This window comes from Apiotrichum porosum (assembly GCF_003942205.1).
Source record: "Apiotrichum porosum strain DSM 27194 chromosome Unknown scaffold_4, whole genome shotgun sequence".
Classification (NCBI taxonomy): Eukaryota; Fungi; Basidiomycota; class Tremellomycetes; order Trichosporonales; family Trichosporonaceae; genus Apiotrichum; species Apiotrichum porosum.
This window is the reverse complement of record NW_021167111.1, coordinates 352,188-370,338: the sequence shown is the minus strand read 5'-3', so window position 1 is coordinate 370,338 and position 18,151 is coordinate 352,188. Positions and strand designations below refer to the sequence as shown.

The 18,151-nt window shown below is 58.4% G+C and overlaps 5 protein-coding genes and 4 non-coding genes across 9 annotated transcripts; all 9 read left to right on the top strand.

Moving 5' to 3' along the window:
- Window positions 1-556: 556 nt before the first annotated feature.
- EHS24_006862 (uncharacterized protein) lies at window positions 557-2,078 on the top strand (the record flags this gene model as incomplete). The annotated part of the gene is made up of 2 exons (XM_028622258.1): window positions 557-630; window positions 836-2,078. The coding sequence occupies 2 exons, from the start codon at window positions 557-559 to the stop codon at window positions 2,076-2,078; spliced, it is 1,317 nt and encodes a 438-aa protein (XP_028477150.1).
- Window positions 2,079-2,777: 699 nt separating this feature from the next.
- EHS24_006861 lies at window positions 2,778-2,909 on the top strand. Its single transcript has one exon. It is a non-coding gene; the product is annotated as a tRNA-Val (tRNA).
- Window positions 2,910-3,099: 190 nt separating this feature from the next.
- On the top strand, window positions 3,100-3,238 carry EHS24_006860. The gene has a single exon. It is a non-coding gene; the product is annotated as a tRNA-Val (tRNA).
- Window positions 3,239-3,645: 407 nt separating this feature from the next.
- Window positions 3,646-3,729, top strand: EHS24_006859. Its single transcript has one exon. It is a non-coding gene; the product is annotated as a tRNA-Asn (tRNA).
- A 419-nt stretch (window positions 3,730-4,148) lies between these two features.
- Window positions 4,149-7,934, top strand: EHS24_006858 (uncharacterized protein; the record flags this gene model as incomplete). Its single annotated transcript, XM_028622257.1, has 7 exons — window positions 4,149-4,241; window positions 4,292-4,764; window positions 5,165-5,886; window positions 6,220-6,327; window positions 6,898-7,279; window positions 7,323-7,496; window positions 7,535-7,934. 7 exons carry the CDS (start codon window positions 4,149-4,151, stop codon window positions 7,932-7,934), a joined length of 2,352 nt encoding a protein of 783 aa, XP_028477149.1.
- A 277-nt stretch (window positions 7,935-8,211) lies between these two features.
- Window positions 8,212-9,472, top strand: EHS24_006857 (uncharacterized protein; the record flags this gene model as incomplete). Its single annotated transcript, XM_028622256.1, has 3 exons — window positions 8,212-8,282; window positions 8,331-8,810; window positions 8,854-9,472. 3 exons carry the CDS (start codon window positions 8,212-8,214, stop codon window positions 9,470-9,472), a joined length of 1,170 nt encoding a protein of 389 aa, XP_028477148.1.
- Window positions 9,473-9,754: 282 nt separating this feature from the next.
- CEG1 (Dcp1p-Dcp2p decapping enzyme complex alpha subunit) lies at window positions 9,755-12,852 on the top strand (the record flags this gene model as incomplete). The annotated part of the gene is made up of 9 exons (XM_028622255.1): window positions 9,755-9,798; window positions 9,849-10,579; window positions 11,165-11,438; window positions 11,485-11,547; window positions 11,597-11,684; window positions 11,735-11,950; window positions 11,990-12,210; window positions 12,267-12,455; window positions 12,495-12,852. 9 exons carry the CDS (start codon window positions 9,755-9,757, stop codon window positions 12,850-12,852), a joined length of 2,184 nt encoding a protein of 727 aa, XP_028477147.1.
- Window positions 12,853-13,149: 297 nt separating this feature from the next.
- EHS24_006855 (uncharacterized protein) lies at window positions 13,150-17,268 on the top strand (the record flags this gene model as incomplete). Its single annotated transcript, XM_028622254.1, has 7 exons — window positions 13,150-13,211; window positions 13,286-13,403; window positions 13,488-13,604; window positions 13,661-14,083; window positions 14,218-14,441; window positions 14,512-17,132; window positions 17,189-17,268. 7 exons carry the CDS (start codon window positions 13,150-13,152, stop codon window positions 17,266-17,268), a joined length of 3,645 nt encoding a protein of 1,214 aa, XP_028477146.1.
- Window positions 17,269-17,567: 299 nt separating this feature from the next.
- Window positions 17,568-17,671, top strand: EHS24_006854. The gene has a single exon. It is a non-coding gene; the product is annotated as a tRNA-Phe (tRNA).
- The last annotated feature ends 480 nt before the right edge of the window (window positions 17,672-18,151 follow it).

Sequence of the window (18,151 nt, the reverse complement as noted above, 5' to 3'; positions counted from 1 at the left end):
GTAGCTTGCCATGCAGAGCCATGGGCGAGGGCTCGCCGTCGCCGGCCCGGCAATTCCGAATAATCCCCCCGCGTTTGTTGTTGTTTCTGCCGGGTAGACATCTGCAACACCTGGCTCGAGCACATGGCGGAGCGCGACACACACGGAGACGCACATCAAACGTCGTCTTTCAGAACGCACATTCCATCTCGCCATGCATCTCCTCGTCGTCGTCGAACCGCTCACGCTGTGCTCATGCTCATCGCCCTCGTCGTGCGCACCCTTTCAGCCATTCCTGCCAAGCGGTCTGTGCTGGTCCCGCCCCGGGGACCCAAAGGAGTAAAGTGGCTCTTGTCGATTCCAGCAAACATCCTCTTGTCCCAACCCACGAAGCGAACAGGCAACGGAACCCCTTGGTCACTCCCAGGGCTGGCACTTGCCGCAATCGGGGACTGCGAGCTCGCCCATCTAACACCCGGCCGCCCTCTCGCTCTCGTCTTTGCTCTTGCTCTATATCCCTCAAGTGTACAAATCAACTACCCCCCCTATCAGCGACCCATATCCCAACCCCCCAGCGATGCCGTCCGCGACGCAGCCGTTCACCGTGGTCGTCAACCATCCCGCACGCGCGGGCATGTACATGGTCGTCACGTACGTATCACACAGTGACAGGTGTGGTTCGGAGCACCTCGAAGAGGCTGTCATGGATGGCGAATGTTTGCGCACGGGCGCAGCCCGTTCTGGGGTGTTGACCACATTGGGACACTGCAGCTGTCAAACAAGTCTTCAGACTCCGACTGGCCTCCATCAACTAGGCGGCCAGTGGCCAGTGGCAATGAGCTGACTCCCTCTGCAGGTCTGAACGCCCATGCTCGCGATGCACTCGGAATCACACTCTGTGCTGCTACAGCCTGACGCCACTCGGTGAGCGCATCTTCCGTGCAGGATCGTGCTCGCACTGCCCGCGCGGGCGCAACAAGTGCAGCTACACCGGTGCGCTGTACCGTTTCGACGAGGAAATGTCACGCGGATACCTCATCAACCCGGAGAGCGACGAGGAGGCCGAGCTCGAGGCCGAGATGGCGAGTGACGGCGTGCTGAGTGAGATGGGCCGCGCACCAAGGGCGACCGCGAGCGGCAGCGGCTCTGGCTCTGGAACTCGTGCCGGCGCCCATGACGAGGGCGGTTCGGAGCCAGACCTGTTTGGCTCGGCTCACAGTGGCGATGGCGACGCCAGTGGCAGTCTCACCTCCGACGACGTTGCCAGTGCCCTCGACGCACCAGAGTCCCCCGGCCCACGCCTTCACCACACCAAGCCAACAATCACCACCACCACCACCACCAAAACCAGCAAGCCTCCGCTCGCACCACTCATGGACACGGACCGTTCAGCGACCACCAGTCCCGACCTTCCTACGCCGCCCATCTCACCCATGGCCCCACCTGCAAAGCTGGCACCGGAGGCTGAGGAGCACAAGTCGCCAAGCAAGGGCAAGGGCGTTGCAATCACCCAGCCAAAGGCCCACAACCAGACCAAGTCTCCCAGCGTCAAGTCTGCTTCACTTCCAAAGCGCAAGAGTGCAGTCCGTTTTGACGTTCCGTCCTCTCCGTCGTCGTCGTCGGCCACTCTGAACGGCGCTAAGACCGCCTCCAACAATGGTGGTGTCGCCACCGATTTGGCCCAGACCAACAGTGCCGTGGCGCCGGCGTCTGCACGCACCCCCGACACTAATAACCCCAACCCCGAATATTCCACTCCCGCAGCTGCAATCGAAGACACGCCCGAGCGCGTCTCGTCACTCGCACCGCCACCCCTCTCCGACTCATCGGCCGAGGAAGAGGCCAAGCTGGGGCGCATCATGGCCAAGCTCTCCCACCTCGAGATCCGCGTCGCCGACGTGGAGGGCCTGAACGGCGAACTGCAGCTCGAAAACGCCGTGCTCAAGAAGAAGAACAAGCACCTCAAGCACACGCTCGCGGTCGTTCGTGGTAGTAACCGCGTTACCTCCGAGGCCCTCACCAACGCCGTGGCGATGATTGGCCAGCTGGAGCGCGACCGCGTCAAGCTTGTGGACGACGCGGGAAGTGCGCCTGTCTAAAGATCCCACATGTCGAGACGAGAGTGAGAGAGAGAGAGAGAATACAGAGACGCACACCAAGTAATGGAGGCGAGAGGCGGAGAGTGTGGTGTGCTGAAAGTGTCGTGGTTATTGTTTTACGCTCATTTCAAAGACTAGCTTCTTGTTCCTTTTCAATTGTTTATATCCCCCTCCTCCAAATTTTGGCTGCCCGGGTGATGGGGCAGACCATAATGTAGTACCGTACGCTACTGTAGAAACGTACCAGCGATCGAAGTAGACACATACGAGATGAGAATGTCACGATGTCTTCGAAAAAGTCGAAAGTGGGACCTGGCTGGTCGGGACAACCCATCCACACACGACCGGCCCGATGAGGCACAATCCGCAACTCACGCGATTACATTCCTGCCCTGCAGCATTCCGTCCTCGACCTGGCCCGGTTTGTACACTTGCACCAACGTTGGGATCGCACCCACGGTGAATGCCCTGTAGCTCCTCGTTGCATACATACCTGGGCATGGGCTTGCGAGTGGCGAATGACGGAAGGAAGAGAGGACGAGGCAAGCGCCACAGGACTCGTTGTGACCACGACCCTTTCCGTGTTCCCTTAACACACATCTCCGAGGCATCCACATCTCCTCGCGGCGGTCGCAATCCTTTGGCAGCACCCTCCACTGCGTCTCCTCATCCGCACACACTCGTGAACGGTGACGTAATGGCCGTTTAGCTCAGTTGGTTAGAGCGTACGCTTCACAGTCACAAAACACCAACTTCGATCCACTTCTTCACGAGTGGGACGGAGGTCCTGGGAAGCGCGTAAGGTCGGCGGTTCGACCCCGCCAATGGTCATTTTTGGCCCTCGGTGACTCGCACAGAGGCCATGAAGGTGTCTGGCAACAAAGTAGACTTGCCTAGAAGGGATCTGAGCTGCTGACGTGATGATGCCACCTCGGTCAACCTCAATCTTCCCTCCCTATTTGCCGTGCCGCCCTTCACTCTCCCTCGATGATATCCCAACGACAGCCCTCTTCACATGATCGGCCGTTTAGCTCAGTCGGTTAGAGCGTACGCTTTACAACACCCTGACGCTCCTCAACGCCACCCTCTCCTCATCCGAAGTGTGGCATGGATCTCGTTGCAATCGCGTAAGGTCGGCGGTTCGACCCCGCCAACAGTCATTTTTGGGTCTCAGGAGACCGCGAGGGGGCTCCCAAAGTGATTGCAAGTCACAAGCAGCGAGCTGTGGAGACTTCTTCTTGTTGCAAAGGTCTTTCTTGGCTGTTGAGATTACGTAACCACTTGCGCCACTGCAGTGTGGCACCGAGCTGACCGGAGAACGAGGGTACTGCACCAATGCTGCTCTTTCTGCTTCTTCATTGTCCTCGTGCTTCTCTGTAGTGCTCGGGCCTCCCTTCTGTGTGCATATAAGCAGCTCTGTAGACGCCTATGCATCTCCATCCTCTTCTGAAAGACAAACTGCCAGCTTAAGACCATCGGTCTCGGGCGCTAAACGGCATCAAATCCCAACACTTGGCCGCCAATCGTCTGCATTTTTCTTCCACCACCCGTCGACTCCAGCATCGTCTACCCTATGGCTCAGTTGGTTAGCGCGTGGAGCTGTTATCTTCAACATACTCCGAGGTCCCAGGTTCGAGCCCTGGTGGGGTAGTCTGCAGCAGCATCTGATGCTCTGCAATGTCTTTTTCACCATGTGAGAACGGTGTGAGAAGGTATGAGAAGGTGTGGTGTGAAGAGGAGGACGATCGGAGATCGGCGGAGGATTGTCGGGGTGAAAAAATAGAGTCAAATACTGAAAAATGTAAAGTTCGTTCACATGCATCAAGTACATGCCTTGTGTGTGGACAAGACACTGCGGCTTAACACTACGGAGGTCCCATGATGCAAGCTGCGGTGAACACTGTTGATGTTGACACACATCCCGTGTGGTCTGGGAGCGACGCCGAAGAAAAACCACACACCTTCCCTTTCTTCGCCTTGCTCCGGAAGCGAAACACTTATACACTTATACCTCAACCCAGGTTCGCATCCCTAGTCCCACTTCATCCCTGTATCCACCATTTCCATACAATGGTCGCCGCCGCTCTCACCATGCTGGCCGTGGCCCCACCCACCCGCCCCTCGTCCAACCACTCGATCCACTCTGGCCACTCTGTACGCTCTGTACGTCGGTTGGCCACATCCCTCACTCCAACTGACCCCCTGCCACCCAGCTCAAACCTGATGTCCAGCACATCGAGCACCTCGAGAAGCCCGACCTGTCAAAGAAGGCCAAAACCAAGCATCCCCACCGCGCAGACAAGCACGCGTCGCGTGACCGCGCCAAGGACGACCTCTTGCTGGCGCTCGCGAGGCTCGAGGGCACGATTGGCTCGCTGAAGATGCTCACCGAGTCGCTCAAGGCCGAGAACGTTATTCTTGTAGCTGAGAAGAGCGCGCTCCAGGCTGAAGTCGCGGCGGTCAAGCTCAAGCACGCTTTGCGCCACGACCACAGCCACGGTCGTGGCGACGAGGGCGAGGTGCACCAGCTCAAGGCACTCGTGGCCCAGCTCCATCAGCGCAACATGAGACTGACGGACAAGAGCGCCGGTCTGGCTGCTACCGTCGGTCGTCTGCAACGCGAGGCTGACGAGGCGGCTAAGAAGCGCTCCGAGGCGGTTGGTGTTCTCCACCGTCTCCTGGATCAGTAGGTCTGTTGTGTTTAGGACTGGACAGCGACATCGGCGGAACTGAAAAATGTGTGTGTGTGTGCTCGCGTGGAGGTTAGATTCGTTGTATATCGAAAATCGATACGCGAGGAGGGAATGCATCAATAATGTCTATGTACACGGACTGTGTGGAGACGTGGAGCTGAGCCTGCCGCCTGATAGCTATAACTTCCCATGGAACTGTTGTACCGTCTTCAGCTGCAATGGCCATTGCACTCATGGACGCACCACCAGACAGCCTTGGGCTGGCAGAATACAACGCTGCGACAGGGCGATTCCATGGGCCCGAGTGAGTCCCCCACGCCCAAGCCAGGATTGTACGAAAGCTAACGCCGTAAGCCTCCGCTGTTCCCACTGCGCTCCCGACTCTGAGACTAGTTGCACTTTCCGGCTCGCGCGTCTCCCCTCAGGCCTGTACTTTTCTTACAAGTGTGACGGGTGCTCGTCCGAGATCGCCTCTCGCCTCGCCAATTTCCGCACCCCCGCCAACATCGCCACACCGTCCCTCCACGGCCACGGCCATCTGCACGACCACTGGCCCCTCCCGCGCTGTGAGTGGGAAGGGCGGTTTGTCCGGCTTGTCCCTGCGAGCGTGCCGGTTCTCGCGCACTTGTCGTCCGCATGCGACTGGGAATGGGACGACAGCTCTGACCAACTGGAACGCCACGTTGAGCATGCCGACGAGGGCAAGGAACATACTTTCTGGGTGGTCGCAACGCGCCATGGGCCCCTCACCAGTGTGGGTGGGGTGACATTCACGACTGACCCGGAAGACCCGTTCGTCATGGCTGTAGCAGAGCGAGACGTCCGGGCAGCAGCGCCACCGTCCAGTTCCCGCGCCAGCCACGACACGGCGACGTCAACTGCGCGTACCACCCAGGATCCACCCACGCCACCCCTCGCCGAGCACGACCTACTCAAGCTCCGAGCCGAGAACCACCGCCTCAAGATCCAGAATGTTACATTGCACAATGCCAACACACGGCTCGAGGACGACAACGCCAGTCTGTCGACACAGGTCGAGGCGCTGCAGCGGGAACTGGACACGCTCGCCGCAGAGCAGGAGATGGCCGCAGAGGAGTTTCGGCACATCCTCGAGAGTATGTGAGCGTGTGCAGCAGTGCAGCAAAGTGGAATATCAACGCAGCAATATGCGGGCAGAGGTCCATGCATCATTGCTACAGTGGCCAGAGGCGAGTAGGGCACCATTGTGATGGCTTGCAGAGGAACGCGCCGAGGGGAGGGTGCCGAGTGGGGCACCGTTTTGCCGTCGAGGTCCACAGCCCAGCAGTAGGGTGATCAGCGCCCAGCCTGGGGCGGAGCAAGAGCGACATGGGTGCTGGGGGACTGTGAAGGCGAGGTCTCAAACATGATGCTGTCCCAAGAGGTGAACGGGAGCTTGGTGAGGTAGTCCTTGAGGCTGAACATCGCAGAGCCGTCGAGACGCACTGGAGGAAGAGTGGTGATGGGTACAGGAGAGAAGGAAGAAAAGGTCAACTTGTGGATGGGTCATGCCGAGGCGGCTATGTACCCATCCAGTGGTCAGTGAACAAAAGACAGACACAGACATGAGACACCACTTGCATCACCAAAACTACGGCTGATCACATGCTCGCTCGAGAACAATTGCTTCTCCCTTCTTGCCCTATCGGCGGTGATGGTTTCACAGTTACCTGCGGAGGTCAAGGGGTGATGGGCTGCGGGGCGGGGTGGGGGGTGGCGTGTCGTAGCTGTCGACGGGGTCCATGTTGATGATCTGACAACGGTAAAAAGCGGTTGTGGGGATGGATACAAAGAAGGGGTTGGACAGTACAGTTGTTGGGTTGGTGGGTCCTTCGGTTTTAAAGTGCGTCGAGCCACAGATGCCCAGGAGCAGCAAGTCGACTCAGCCTCTCCTCGCACCTCTGATCCATGCTTTGCAAGCAATGCAGCTTGCACGTTTCTCAGAACACGCGAGCTGCGAGGACAAAGGAGCAACTGATGGTGTGCGCGAAGCTGATGTGCGAGAAGCTGATGGGGCGCCCGGGGACCGTTCGCAGCGCTCGTGCGAGCGCAATCATGCGTTGTCACCATGCACCCGTCTCCGTCACTTACTCACGCACTCATGACAGTCGCTCACTCGCATCGTTCCACCTCCTCCATCACCACGCTGCACCACGGCTCGCGCCCGGTGGCACCCGGTGGCTCGCCCATACCCTCCATCACCATCCAAGCACCGTCTCGACGACCGTCCCTGGCGTCTACGGGTTCCATTAGCGAGCTAGACATCGGCAGGGCTGCTCACTCCGTCCGCGGCAAACGGCCAACTCGTCTTTCAAAGGCCCCTCGAATGAGTGTCTCTGAGATGAGTACCTCTGGGATGAGTACGCCACCTGGGCCGAGGGAGCTCTCTGGGCGGTTCATGCTCGACAAGATCGCCGCCGAGGTTCGGCGCCATCAAGATCATTTGTTCGAGGAGAACCATCTTTGGTGCACGCTGTCTCTCAGGCCGAGGTGAGCTCGACTGTCCTGGTAGAAGCTCAGCTCACACCACCAGTGCTGCACTCCGTCCCAATGTCTTCCGCATCTCATTCTCGATTGACACCACCTCGGCCACTCACCTCGCCAATGCGTTTCGAAACGCTGCGAAGAGTGTTATCGACAAGTGGGAGAGGACGCCGACGGATGTGGAGCACGTTGCCCTCTCGTGTGCCTTTGCAGTGACCGCTCGGTAGGTGTGTGCTGCAGTGTCTGTTCTGATCACAGCAGCCTCAGGAAAGACGCTTCTGATATCGCACTCTACTTCACCATGGCGTCAAAGAACGAGCTCGCCATCATCCTCCGGGACGCCGCCGACCACGTCACACCCACCTTTCCACTCACTATGCGATCAAACGTCCCCGCTAGCAAGTACCATCTCCCGAATTCCAATACCAAGAAAGCATCTGCTGTCTCGCGGCGGATTGCCACCCTCGAAACTGCATTAAAGGAGCTCAAGGTCCTGGTTGACAAGTTGCGAGCGGAGCATGCCGAGTCCAAGGCGGTGAAGGACAAGGATGAGCTGGACCAACACAAGGCTGATCTGAGAGCAAAGGTGGCAGCGCTGGAGCTCAAAGTGGATGGTATGGAGAAGGAGTTGGACGTGGTCCTCAAGACCCAAAGGGGATAGGAATCCCAGAGAGACATGACCTTTGCCTTTTATGCAGAGTGTATGGGCGGCATAGCCAGCAGATCAGCAGCGCAGATATACGATTGTCTCGGATGGTGAATTCAGCCAAGCCGCCGCTGTTGGTCACCGATCTTGCTCACACCACCGCCCATTCAGTACACGCCCCATTGCGTCAGACGTTTGAGATCCAGGTGACGTACTATGAAGACTGATGATACATAAAAGAGCCAGGGACGTCCCATGCATCTTGCATACCATCCCCAACTCGCCTTCCACCATGGGTGGTGCCAAGCTCGCTGCGAGCTTTTGGTGCACTCGCAATCCGGATGGTTCATACGTTGGAACAGAGTGAGCTCGCCCACCGCGCCACACGCACACCTCTTGCTTACATCCCAGAACCCTTGCGTGCTGCAACAACTGCAACGGCAAGCCCATGGCCGCGTCATGTCTGCCTACCATCAGAGCCGAGGGGCGCATCTACCGTACCCAGCCATGCAACTGGTGCACGATCGGTCCCCCCATCCCTCTCTGCGCGTACGCCGGCATCCCCATCCACCTATACCAGCTCCCCGGCGACTATCGTTACAGGGCGTTTCGCGCCGATAAAGCCAGAGGATACTTTGCGCCGGCCGAAGCTATTCGGATTCGACCCCGGGCGCGGTCTGCGTCCCCATCCTCCTCGACTCACCGTCGGCCCATGTCCCCCTTGCCCATGCACAAGCCGCGGGTGTGGGACAGCTTGAGTCTCCCGCAGGCTGTGCGGAGCGTCAGTGGTGGTGCTGGGGCCCTTGACAGGATTTACGCACCGCAGCCACGCTTTGTTATCCCCCAGATTCGAATTTCGCCACCCGAGAGCCATGCGTCTTCTGTTACGGGGTGGGTGTGTTGTGTGGACAGACAGATCCCTGCTGACATACAGTCTCGATTCACCGCCGACGGAAACGATCCTTGAATCGCCAGAATCACCAGACTCGGATTCCTCGGGGTCAAACAAGAGCGTTTTCCACATGATCCCGGACGACAACATGCTGCTCGAAGGGGACACAGATGTCACGATGGAGGAAGAAGAGACGCCGGCCAGCCCGGTCTTCATTCATACCGAAGAGGTTCCGGAAGAGGACAGTCCAGTACCCACGCCCCCGGCCTCTGTCCGCCGGAGCAGCTTGTCTACCACCACCACCCCGCCCGGCTCGCCGTCCAAGCAGACGCTGTTGGACAACATGATCCACGTCCACGACAAGGTCATGGAGCTTCGTACTGAAAATGTATCCCTCCAACTGGAAGTGGCCACTCTCCAATCCCACAACGAAGCTCTCAAGAACCAAAATGAAACGCTCCAGCAAAGCCTCGACGCGATCATGACTGCTGGACCCAGTACCGGGACGGGCCACGCACACTCGCTCGAGGTTGTGGCGCTCAAGAACCTCAATTCGTCGCTGTCGGACGAAGTGCACCGACTCAATGCCAAGATCACGGCCATGTCGCTGGTTCAGGAGAAGACCATGGAGGGGTGCAGGAAGATCCTCGAGTGGGCATAGGGGTAGTATATCCGTTTTCTAAAAGGTTCACTGAGTGATGTATGTACCGATGATGGGCACACCATGTCGATATGCCGACATGCTGTCGGGCGCCGGTCAGTGATCAGCGTGATCACTCCACTCTGGGCGCCACACATTCAGAGACTGATGGGTCTGCGCAAGTCCAAAGCGACTTGCTGTCACCAGCCCCTCACTGCTAGATGCATGCATCGGCCAAGTTATAATTGCAGGTGTCGACGCCCTTCCGTTCTTCACTCCCTGGCCACCCTGTCGGCCACTCCAATGTTCAACTGCTACGAGAAGTACGGGCAGGTCTATGGTCACAGGTATGTACCAAGCAGCGTTGCTTCAGTGTACCAGTGTTAACCATTGCCAGCTTCACTCCCTGCCGAAACTGGCCCGACGACCCCGAATGCAACGCGATGCTCCTTCCCGTCCCCCTCACTCCAGACATTTACCGTGTCATGTCGTGCGACAGGTGTATCAAGACTAGCTCCATCTGCAACCTCCCCGGCATCCGCGTACGCCTTACGGAGAACGGCAATGCCGTCCGTATTAACATTGACCGCAAGGACGTCAACCCCGACGGCTCGCCCGTCATTGTGCAGACTGTCCCGCGCTCTCCGCCGAGCATCAAGGTCATCCGCCGCAAGCCCGTCCCAAACCGGGGCTTTGTGGAGGTACCCGGAAGTCCGACCAGTACCGAATTCTCGTCTGGGTTGTTGTCGTACACGCAGAGCAGCACTGGTACCTTTCTCAAGCCGGGGAGGGTGGTCATTAGGGCAGATGTCCACAACAAGCTTTCGGAGCTGGCCCCGCCCACCCCGCCCATCACCCCGGCGCGGACGCCGCCCATCACCCCGACCCGGACGCGACCGACGGTTACCACCGGCTTTTCCAACCCCATCAGCCCGTTTCCCGGTGGCGCTTCGCCTTCATGGTTCAAGCCGAGCTCTACCCCGCTCAACGACTCACCGGGCCACCAGTACACCAGGGCCCGGATGAGTGTTCCCAAGTTTGTAGAACCCGACTCGTTGGTCGAGATTCTGATTCCTCCGGGAGAGGAGAGCGAGCAGTATTCCAAGTACCACAAGAGGAGCCGCAGCTGTATGTCGTGGATGTCCATTTGGGATGACAGTCACAATTCACTTAACATGTGAATGGCAGAAGGAGTGTCGTTGGGACCGAGTTATGAATCTCTGAAGTGACGTTTGGCTTGTTCAATCAGAATAAAATCTCATTTACTCATGACCTTTCGTAATTACCATCGCTATGGCTTAGTGGGAAAGCGCCAGGCTCATACGTCTGTTGTGATCACCTGGAGATCCCTCGATCGAAACGAGGGTGGCGATAAAACTACTCCTTTTTGCGCTCTGAGAGTCGTGTAGATGTCGATGAGAGGTCAGTCTCGCACCAGTCACCAGTTGCCCTGACCTCTCGCACTCTATTAGGATTGACCGGCGCCAGGACCGTTTTATGCTGCCTAAAAGGTATGCAAGGGGGTCATATGTGACATCAAAAATCCAACTCTCTCACTGTTAAAGCATCTTGTCTGCAGACTGGGAAGCTGTGATGCAGAGTGCGCCGAAGGCAGCTGATGTGAAGCAGGTTGTCACTTTTTGCCACTCGCCGCCACAAGTGGAGGTGGATTGTTGACAATTTGGTTCCGCGCGTTGCTCGGGGCATGGCAAGTGGATCCTGACCACCCTGTAACTCCGTCCACCACTCCTCGTCGACATCTCCTTGCCCCATCGACAGACACTGCTCTATACACGTCCTACACACTACCTACGCATCACCAGCCGACCAGAGAGCCCCCACAACTTGTCCCGTTCATTCGCGTCCCTGGTAGCGCCATGCCCAACACCCCCATCCCCGACATTCCGGGCGTGCTGCTCGAGGACCCAGAGACCCGGCACCACCTCAACCAGCATGTCGCTGGCCTGTGTGGTCTGCAGGGAGAGAAGTGAGATCATTGGGGCGCGTGAAATTCGCATATATCTGACCCACAGGTTCCCCGGATCGCAGCCCGTGTCGTTCTCGAGCGGGTCGCTCGACCTTTTGGAGAAGAAGGAGTACGTCCCCTGCACCCTACTTGACCGAGGTGGCTGACCCCCCCCCCAGTTTCTGGGTGTGCGAGAAGTCGGACGGCGTGCGCGTCCTCCTGTTTGTCGTCATGAATGGCATGTCCGGTAACCAGGAGTGCTGGCTTGTGAGTGTCACCATAGCCTTCACCATGGCCTCCACTTGGCTCACAAACAGATCGACCGCAAGCAGCGCTACTTCTTCCAAGACGGCCTCCACTTTACGCACTGGGAGCGGGTGGATGACCCCCTGACCGACACTGTTCTGGATGGCGAGCTCGTCATTGACATTGACCCGCGTACCGGCGTTGAGACACTGCGATACTATGCCTTTGACTGTCTCGTCCTCAACGGCGAGAACGTCATGAAGAAGCCCATCGTCAAGCGCTTTGCCGTGGGTTGCCTCGTCGAGTACCATTTGCTAACCGCACAGCGTCTGCGAGACTGGGTTATTAAGCCTCTGAAGAAGGCACTGCAGCGTTTCCCAGAGTGGAAGGAGCAGATGCCCTTCGAGGTCGTGGCCAAGGACCAAGAGCTCTCGTACCACATTTCGCAGGTTCTCAACGTCCACGTCCCCAAGCTCCAGCACGGCCACGACGGTCTCATCTTTACGTGCGCCGAGTCGGAATACCTCCCCGGGACCGACGACAAGATGTGAGTTGAGGAGGATGTTGGATACCTGGGCCAAGTTGTTGACGCGCCCGTTACAGTCTCAAGTGGAAGCCGCCAAGTGAGAACTCTATCGATTTCCGCATCGAACTTCGCTTCCCCCCTCTTCCAAACGATCCCGAGGAGTGTGACTGGTTCGCCAAGCCCGCCTTCTTGCTCAACCAGTGGGCTGGTGGCGATCGCTACGAGTACTTTGACGAGATGGAGATTGATGACGATGAATGGGAGCAGTAGGTACTTGTTCATTGTCCGCTGGCTAACCTATACAGGATGAAGGAATCTGGAGAAGAATACGACAACCGCGTGGCCGAAGTGTGCTGGGACATGGACCGTCAGGCTTGGCGAATGCTGCGTTTCCGCGACGACAAGCCTCACGGCAACCACAAGTCGATCGTGGTCAAGATCCTGCAGAGCATCGAGGACGGCGTGGAGATTGACGCTGTGCTCTCCCGCGAGACCAGCATTCGCAATGCTTGGAAGCAGCGTGAGATGGACCGTCGCGCCGGACCACCCCCTGCCGCCCAGCAGCGCCGCCCTGCCCCTCCCCAGCAGCAGCACTCATCGTCTGGCAGCAAAATGCAGGCTGGCGGCCCATCGCAGGGTGTGATGGTTGGCCTGAAGCGCTGATTTGCATGCCCGACCCGAGCTCGCACATTGGCTACACCGTCTCCCTCGTTCTCTATCTGCATTATGTGTTGTATGCATCGTTGTCCTCTCTATCGCGTCGTCCCGTCTCTTGTGCGGTCATTGTGTCCCGGCTGCGAGAGTGGAGGTGCCTGGCGATGACGGCCGTTGGACGCCGTTCGGCGAGATTTTGCTCCCGCCGGCTGCCAAAGTCATTGACCCGCTTCAAAGAACCCATGGATGATGGTCTCTCGCACTCTCTCCTTTTGCCACTGAACTAGTGAGAACAAAACACAAAACATGCCGCCCAAGGGAAAGAAAGGAAAGGGCAAGAAGGGTGGCGACGACGATGACGCTTTCTGGTACGTGTGCTCCACCTCACCGTCACCCCATCACCTCGGCCCATTGAGTTGAAAAATCTGACCATGTTCCACAGGGCCGAGAAGGAGAAGGCTCTCGACGCTAAGATGGCTACACCTGCCGAGGACGAGGCCAACGGCGCGGGCGGTGCTTTTGACGCGCTTGACGATGACGAGGGTGCTGGTGGCCTGATGGTACGTCGTCTTCATCCCGTGCTCGCGTGATGTGTTGGGAGACACATCGCTACATGTCCGGACAACCGCTGACACACCGCTCAGGCTGCCATTGCCGCCGCCAAGAACAAGAAGAAGGACAAGAAGAAGGCCAAGCACACTTTTGCGGCTCTCAGCGACGACGAGGACCAGCCGTCAAAGGAGGCGGAGCGCGGCAACATGGTGAGTTCATTGCTCCTCCATCGGACATTAGTTGTTCGCGTGCTGACGGGTAACAGTCCGACGAGTGGCCCGAGGAGGACGTCAAGCCTAAGAAGAAGGGCAAGGGCAAGAAGAACAAGCAGCCAGTGCTCTCGGACGACGAGGACCTTGCCGCCGAGGCCGCTGCCCCCGCCGACAACTTCGAGGATAAGGCACCTGTGAAGGCCTCCATGGACGACGAGTGGCCCGAGGAGGACGTTAAGCCCAAGGGCAAGAAGGGCAAGGGCAAGAAGGGTGGCAAGCAGCAGGCTGCCGACCTCGACGAGGACGACTTCCTTGAGCAGGCTGCCCGTGAAGCCGCCGCTGCCAAGGAGGCCGCGGCACCCGTTGCCGCCGAACCAGCACCCGAGGCCGATGTGGCGAGCGAGGCGGAGGAGCCCGCTGGCGGCCAGCTGCTTTCGAAGAAGGAGAAGGAGCGTCTGAAGAAGGAGAAGGAGAAGGTGCGTGTGTTGTCTGTTGCAGGGTGGCGAGGCATGCCTGGTTTGTACGGCTGGACCGTCATATCAAAGTGTCTCATGTCTTTCCCCTGTGGACGACGTTGAACCCTGGTTGTGACATTAGCTGACCCCTCCAGGCCAAGAAGAAGGCACAAGCCGCCAAGAAGAAGGCTGCTGCAGCGGATGAGCCAGCTGAGGCCGAGCCCCAGCCCGAGGTCGCTGCTCCCGAGCCCGCAGGTGATGACGAGGGTGACGACAATGAGGACGCTGGCGGTTCCAAGAAGAACAAGAAGAAGAAGAAGCCCGCAGCCAAGGCGGAGCCCGTTGCGGCCAAGCCTAAGAAGGTGTCTGCGCACATTCTGTGAGTAACAATGGGCTGGCTGTCATACTCCTGCGACCACGGGCGCCGTACCAGACTCTAACCTTCACAGTGCCATGCAGGCCGCCGTCGCCGAGAAGAAGCGTCTCGAGGAGGAGGCTGCCGCCGTCGCCGCCGAGAGGCAGCGTCTTATCGACGAGGAGGACGCTCGTATCGCCGAGGAGGAGCGCCTTGTTGAGGAGGCCAAGGCCGCAAAGCGCGAAAAGGAGCGTCTCAAGCGCGAGCAGGCCAAGGCCGAGGGCCGTCTTCTCACTCCCGCCCAGAAGCGTGAGCGTGCCGCTGCCGAGGCCCGTAAGCAGGCTCTGCTTGCTTCGGGTGTCACCGTCGCCGCTCTTGCCGCTGGTGGTGCCCCCGCTGCCAAGCGCCCCTTCTACGGCAAGAAGAAGCCTGGAAAGCAGCAGGGTGCCAAGACCCCGTCAGAGGCTGCTACCCCGGCCCGCGCCGCTTCCCCAGAGCCCGTCAAGGAGGAGGCCAAGCCTGAGGAGTCGAAGCCCGCCGACGACGAGGATGACTGGGACAAGTCCGACGACGAGGTTGCTGCTGTCACCGAGGGTGTTAAGGCCGTCAAGGTCGAGGAGTCCGAGGACGACTGGGACAAGTCGGATGAGGAGGAGACTCCCGAGCCGCCCAAGCCTGCTCCTGCCGCTGCTCCTGCCACCAAGGCTGCTCCTGCTGCTAAGGCTGCCCCTGCTGCTAAGGCCGCACCCGCACCGGCCAAGTCGAACGGCAAGGCCGCTGCCAAGGTGGAAGAGTCGGAGTCCGAGGACGGTTCCGACGATGACTCGGAGGAGGACAGCGACGAGGATGACTCGGATGACGACTCGGAGGAGGACAGCGACGACGACTCGTCCGATGACGAGGTTGAGCAGGCCAAGGAGCGTGCTCGCAAGGCCATTGAGATCCGTCGCAAGGCCGCCGAGGCCAACCAGGACAAGACCGATCTCCGTTCGCCCATCTGCTGTATTCTTGGACACGTCGACACGGGTAAGACCAAGCTGCTGGACAAGATTCGTCAGACCTCGGTCCAGGAGGGTGAAGCCGGTGGTATTACTCAGCAGATTGGTGCCACTTTCTTCCCCCGCGAGGCGCTTGTCGAGAAGACCCAGGTTGTCAACCGCGACGGCTCGGTGGACGTCCGTATCCCCGGTCTCCTCATCATCGACACTCCCGGACACGAGTCGTTCACCAACCTCCGTTCGCGTGGTTCGTCGCTGTGTAACATTGCTATCCTGGTTATCGACATTACCCACGGTCTCGAGCCCCAGACTATCGAGTCCCTCAACATGCTCAAGATGCGCAAGACCCCCTTCATTGTTGCCCTCAACAAGATTGACAAGCTTGACGCCACTGAGTGGAAGGTCCACCCCGACCTCGGTTTCCGCGAGACCCTCGACGCCCAGTCCAAGCGTATGCAGCGCATGTTCGAGGACCGTCTCCAGTACGTCAAGGGTCTCCTCATGGAGCAGGGTCTCAACTCGGAGGTCTACGACCGCAACACCCAGCCCGGCCGTATCGTCTCGATTGTCCCCACTTCGGCTGTTACCGGCGAGGGTGTTCCCGACCTGCTCAAGCTTCTCGTCAAGCTCACCCAGGACCGTATGACTGGTTCGCTCATGTACCTCTCCGAGGCCGAGGCCACCATCCTCGAGGTCAAGGTCATCGAGGGTCTCGGCACCACCATCGACATTGTTCTCGTCAACGGTGTCCTCCGCGAGGGCGACAAGATTGTGCTATGTGGAATGAACGGACCAATCGTAACGACTATCCGTGCACTCCTCACACCTCAACCGATGCGCGAGTTGCGTATCAAGTCGGCATACGTCCACAACAAGGAGGTCAAGGCCGCTCTCGGTGTCAAGATCTCCGCCCCCGGTCTCGAGAAGGCCATTGCCGGTGCCCGCATGTTCGTCGCCAAGAACTCTGACGAGGAGGAGTACTACAAGGACCTCGCCATGGACGACCTCACCTCGCTCGACAAGTTTATCCAAAAGTCGGGCCGTGGTGTCTTCGTCCAGGCATCAACTCTTGGTTCGCTCGAGGCCCTGCTCGTGTTCCTCAAGGACATGAACATTCCCGTCTTCGAGTTTGGTCTTGGTCCTGTGTACAAGAGCGCCGTTATCCGCTCAAGTCTGATGCTGGACCGCGCACCAGAGTACGCGGTCATGCTCTGTTTCGATGTGCCAGTCACATTCGAGGCTGAGGAGGCGGCCAAGCGTGACGGTGTCAAGATCTTCTCGGCCATGATCATCTACCACCTCTTCGACGCGTTCAAGAAGCACATGGAGGAGGTCAAGGAGGCTCGCCAGAAGGAGGCTGCCCCCGCCGCTGTCTGGCCCTGCAGGCTCAAGATCATCAAGGCCTTTGCTTCCAAGGACCCCATCATTGTCGGTTGTGACATTATCGACGGTGCCACTTGCCGTGTCGGCACTCCCGTCGGTGTCGTGCGCTACGACAAGGAGAAGGGTACCCGTGAGATTATCACCCTGGGTAAAATCACCGGTCTCGAGATCAACCACAAGACCATGCCCCTGGTCAAGAGGTATCAGACCGGTGCCGGTGTTGCCGTCAAGATTGAGCGTGCCGCCCACCAGGCCTCCAGGTCGTTTGGTCGCCACTTCGACGAGAAGGACGAGATTGTGTCCCTCATCTCGCGCAAGTCGCTTGACACATTGAGTAAGTGGACACGCACTTTGCAATCCCCCATGTTTCGATTGCTCACACCCCTACAGAGTCCACCTTCCGCGACCAGGTCGACATGTCTGATTGGGCTCTCCTTAAGCGCCTCAAGGTGGAGCAGGGAGTTAACTAGAACACGTCCGGACATGGCGTATGCATCGTTTTGTATCGTGAACTGGAAGCAAGGAGGCGGAGGGTGACGTGGGAGGCCCTCCTACCGGCGTTGGTGGTGCCCGGGATCGAGCATACACTGTGACCGTGTGTGGCCAATAGGGATGCGCCGATTGCGCTGGTTGCGAGCACATGACGACCATAACGACTCGCCTACAAACGATACCAACCTTCTCTCGTTCTCTAGCTCAGGCGTACAGTTCGCCAAGCAAGCTTTGAGTAGTTCTATTGTCCTCTATCGCAAAACAGGCTTTCGTGTTCGGAGACATAGCTCAGCTGGGAGAGCGAGCGACTGAAGTTCAGTCATCAGGACTCACATCTGTGAGCTCATCGCTAGGTCGGGTGTTCGATCCACCCTGGCTCCAATACAACGTGCTTACAAGCACAACATCTATTTTGGCATGCATGGCATCTGTTTGCAGAAGACAAAGAACGAGGTCGTCTAGTAGAACGAGTGCTGCGGCGGGTGTTTTGTGATTTTGATGTATTTTCGGGGATTTGTTTTCGGACGCTTCCCATCGCTGTCAGCTTGCCGCACGGTGAGGGACTGGGGGGTGGACGAAGTAGCTGTGTTGGTGTGTCCTCCCTTCAGAATCCCTACTGTGCATAGGTTTTACGCGCCATCTGCCGGCCAAGCACATGAGCTGTGTGGTGTGGTTCAATTTCATTGTTCGTCTGGGCAACATTTTTACGCCGGACTGCAGCACTGAATGGAGACTCGATTTTCCATTGAACGCCCGCGCATGTAGGCTACGGAACGACTATACTTTGGGACTGCACGGCCCTTGATTCTACATTTTCGTCCCTCTCATGCTACCTTTGGCGGTATAGGCCCACTTTTGTTA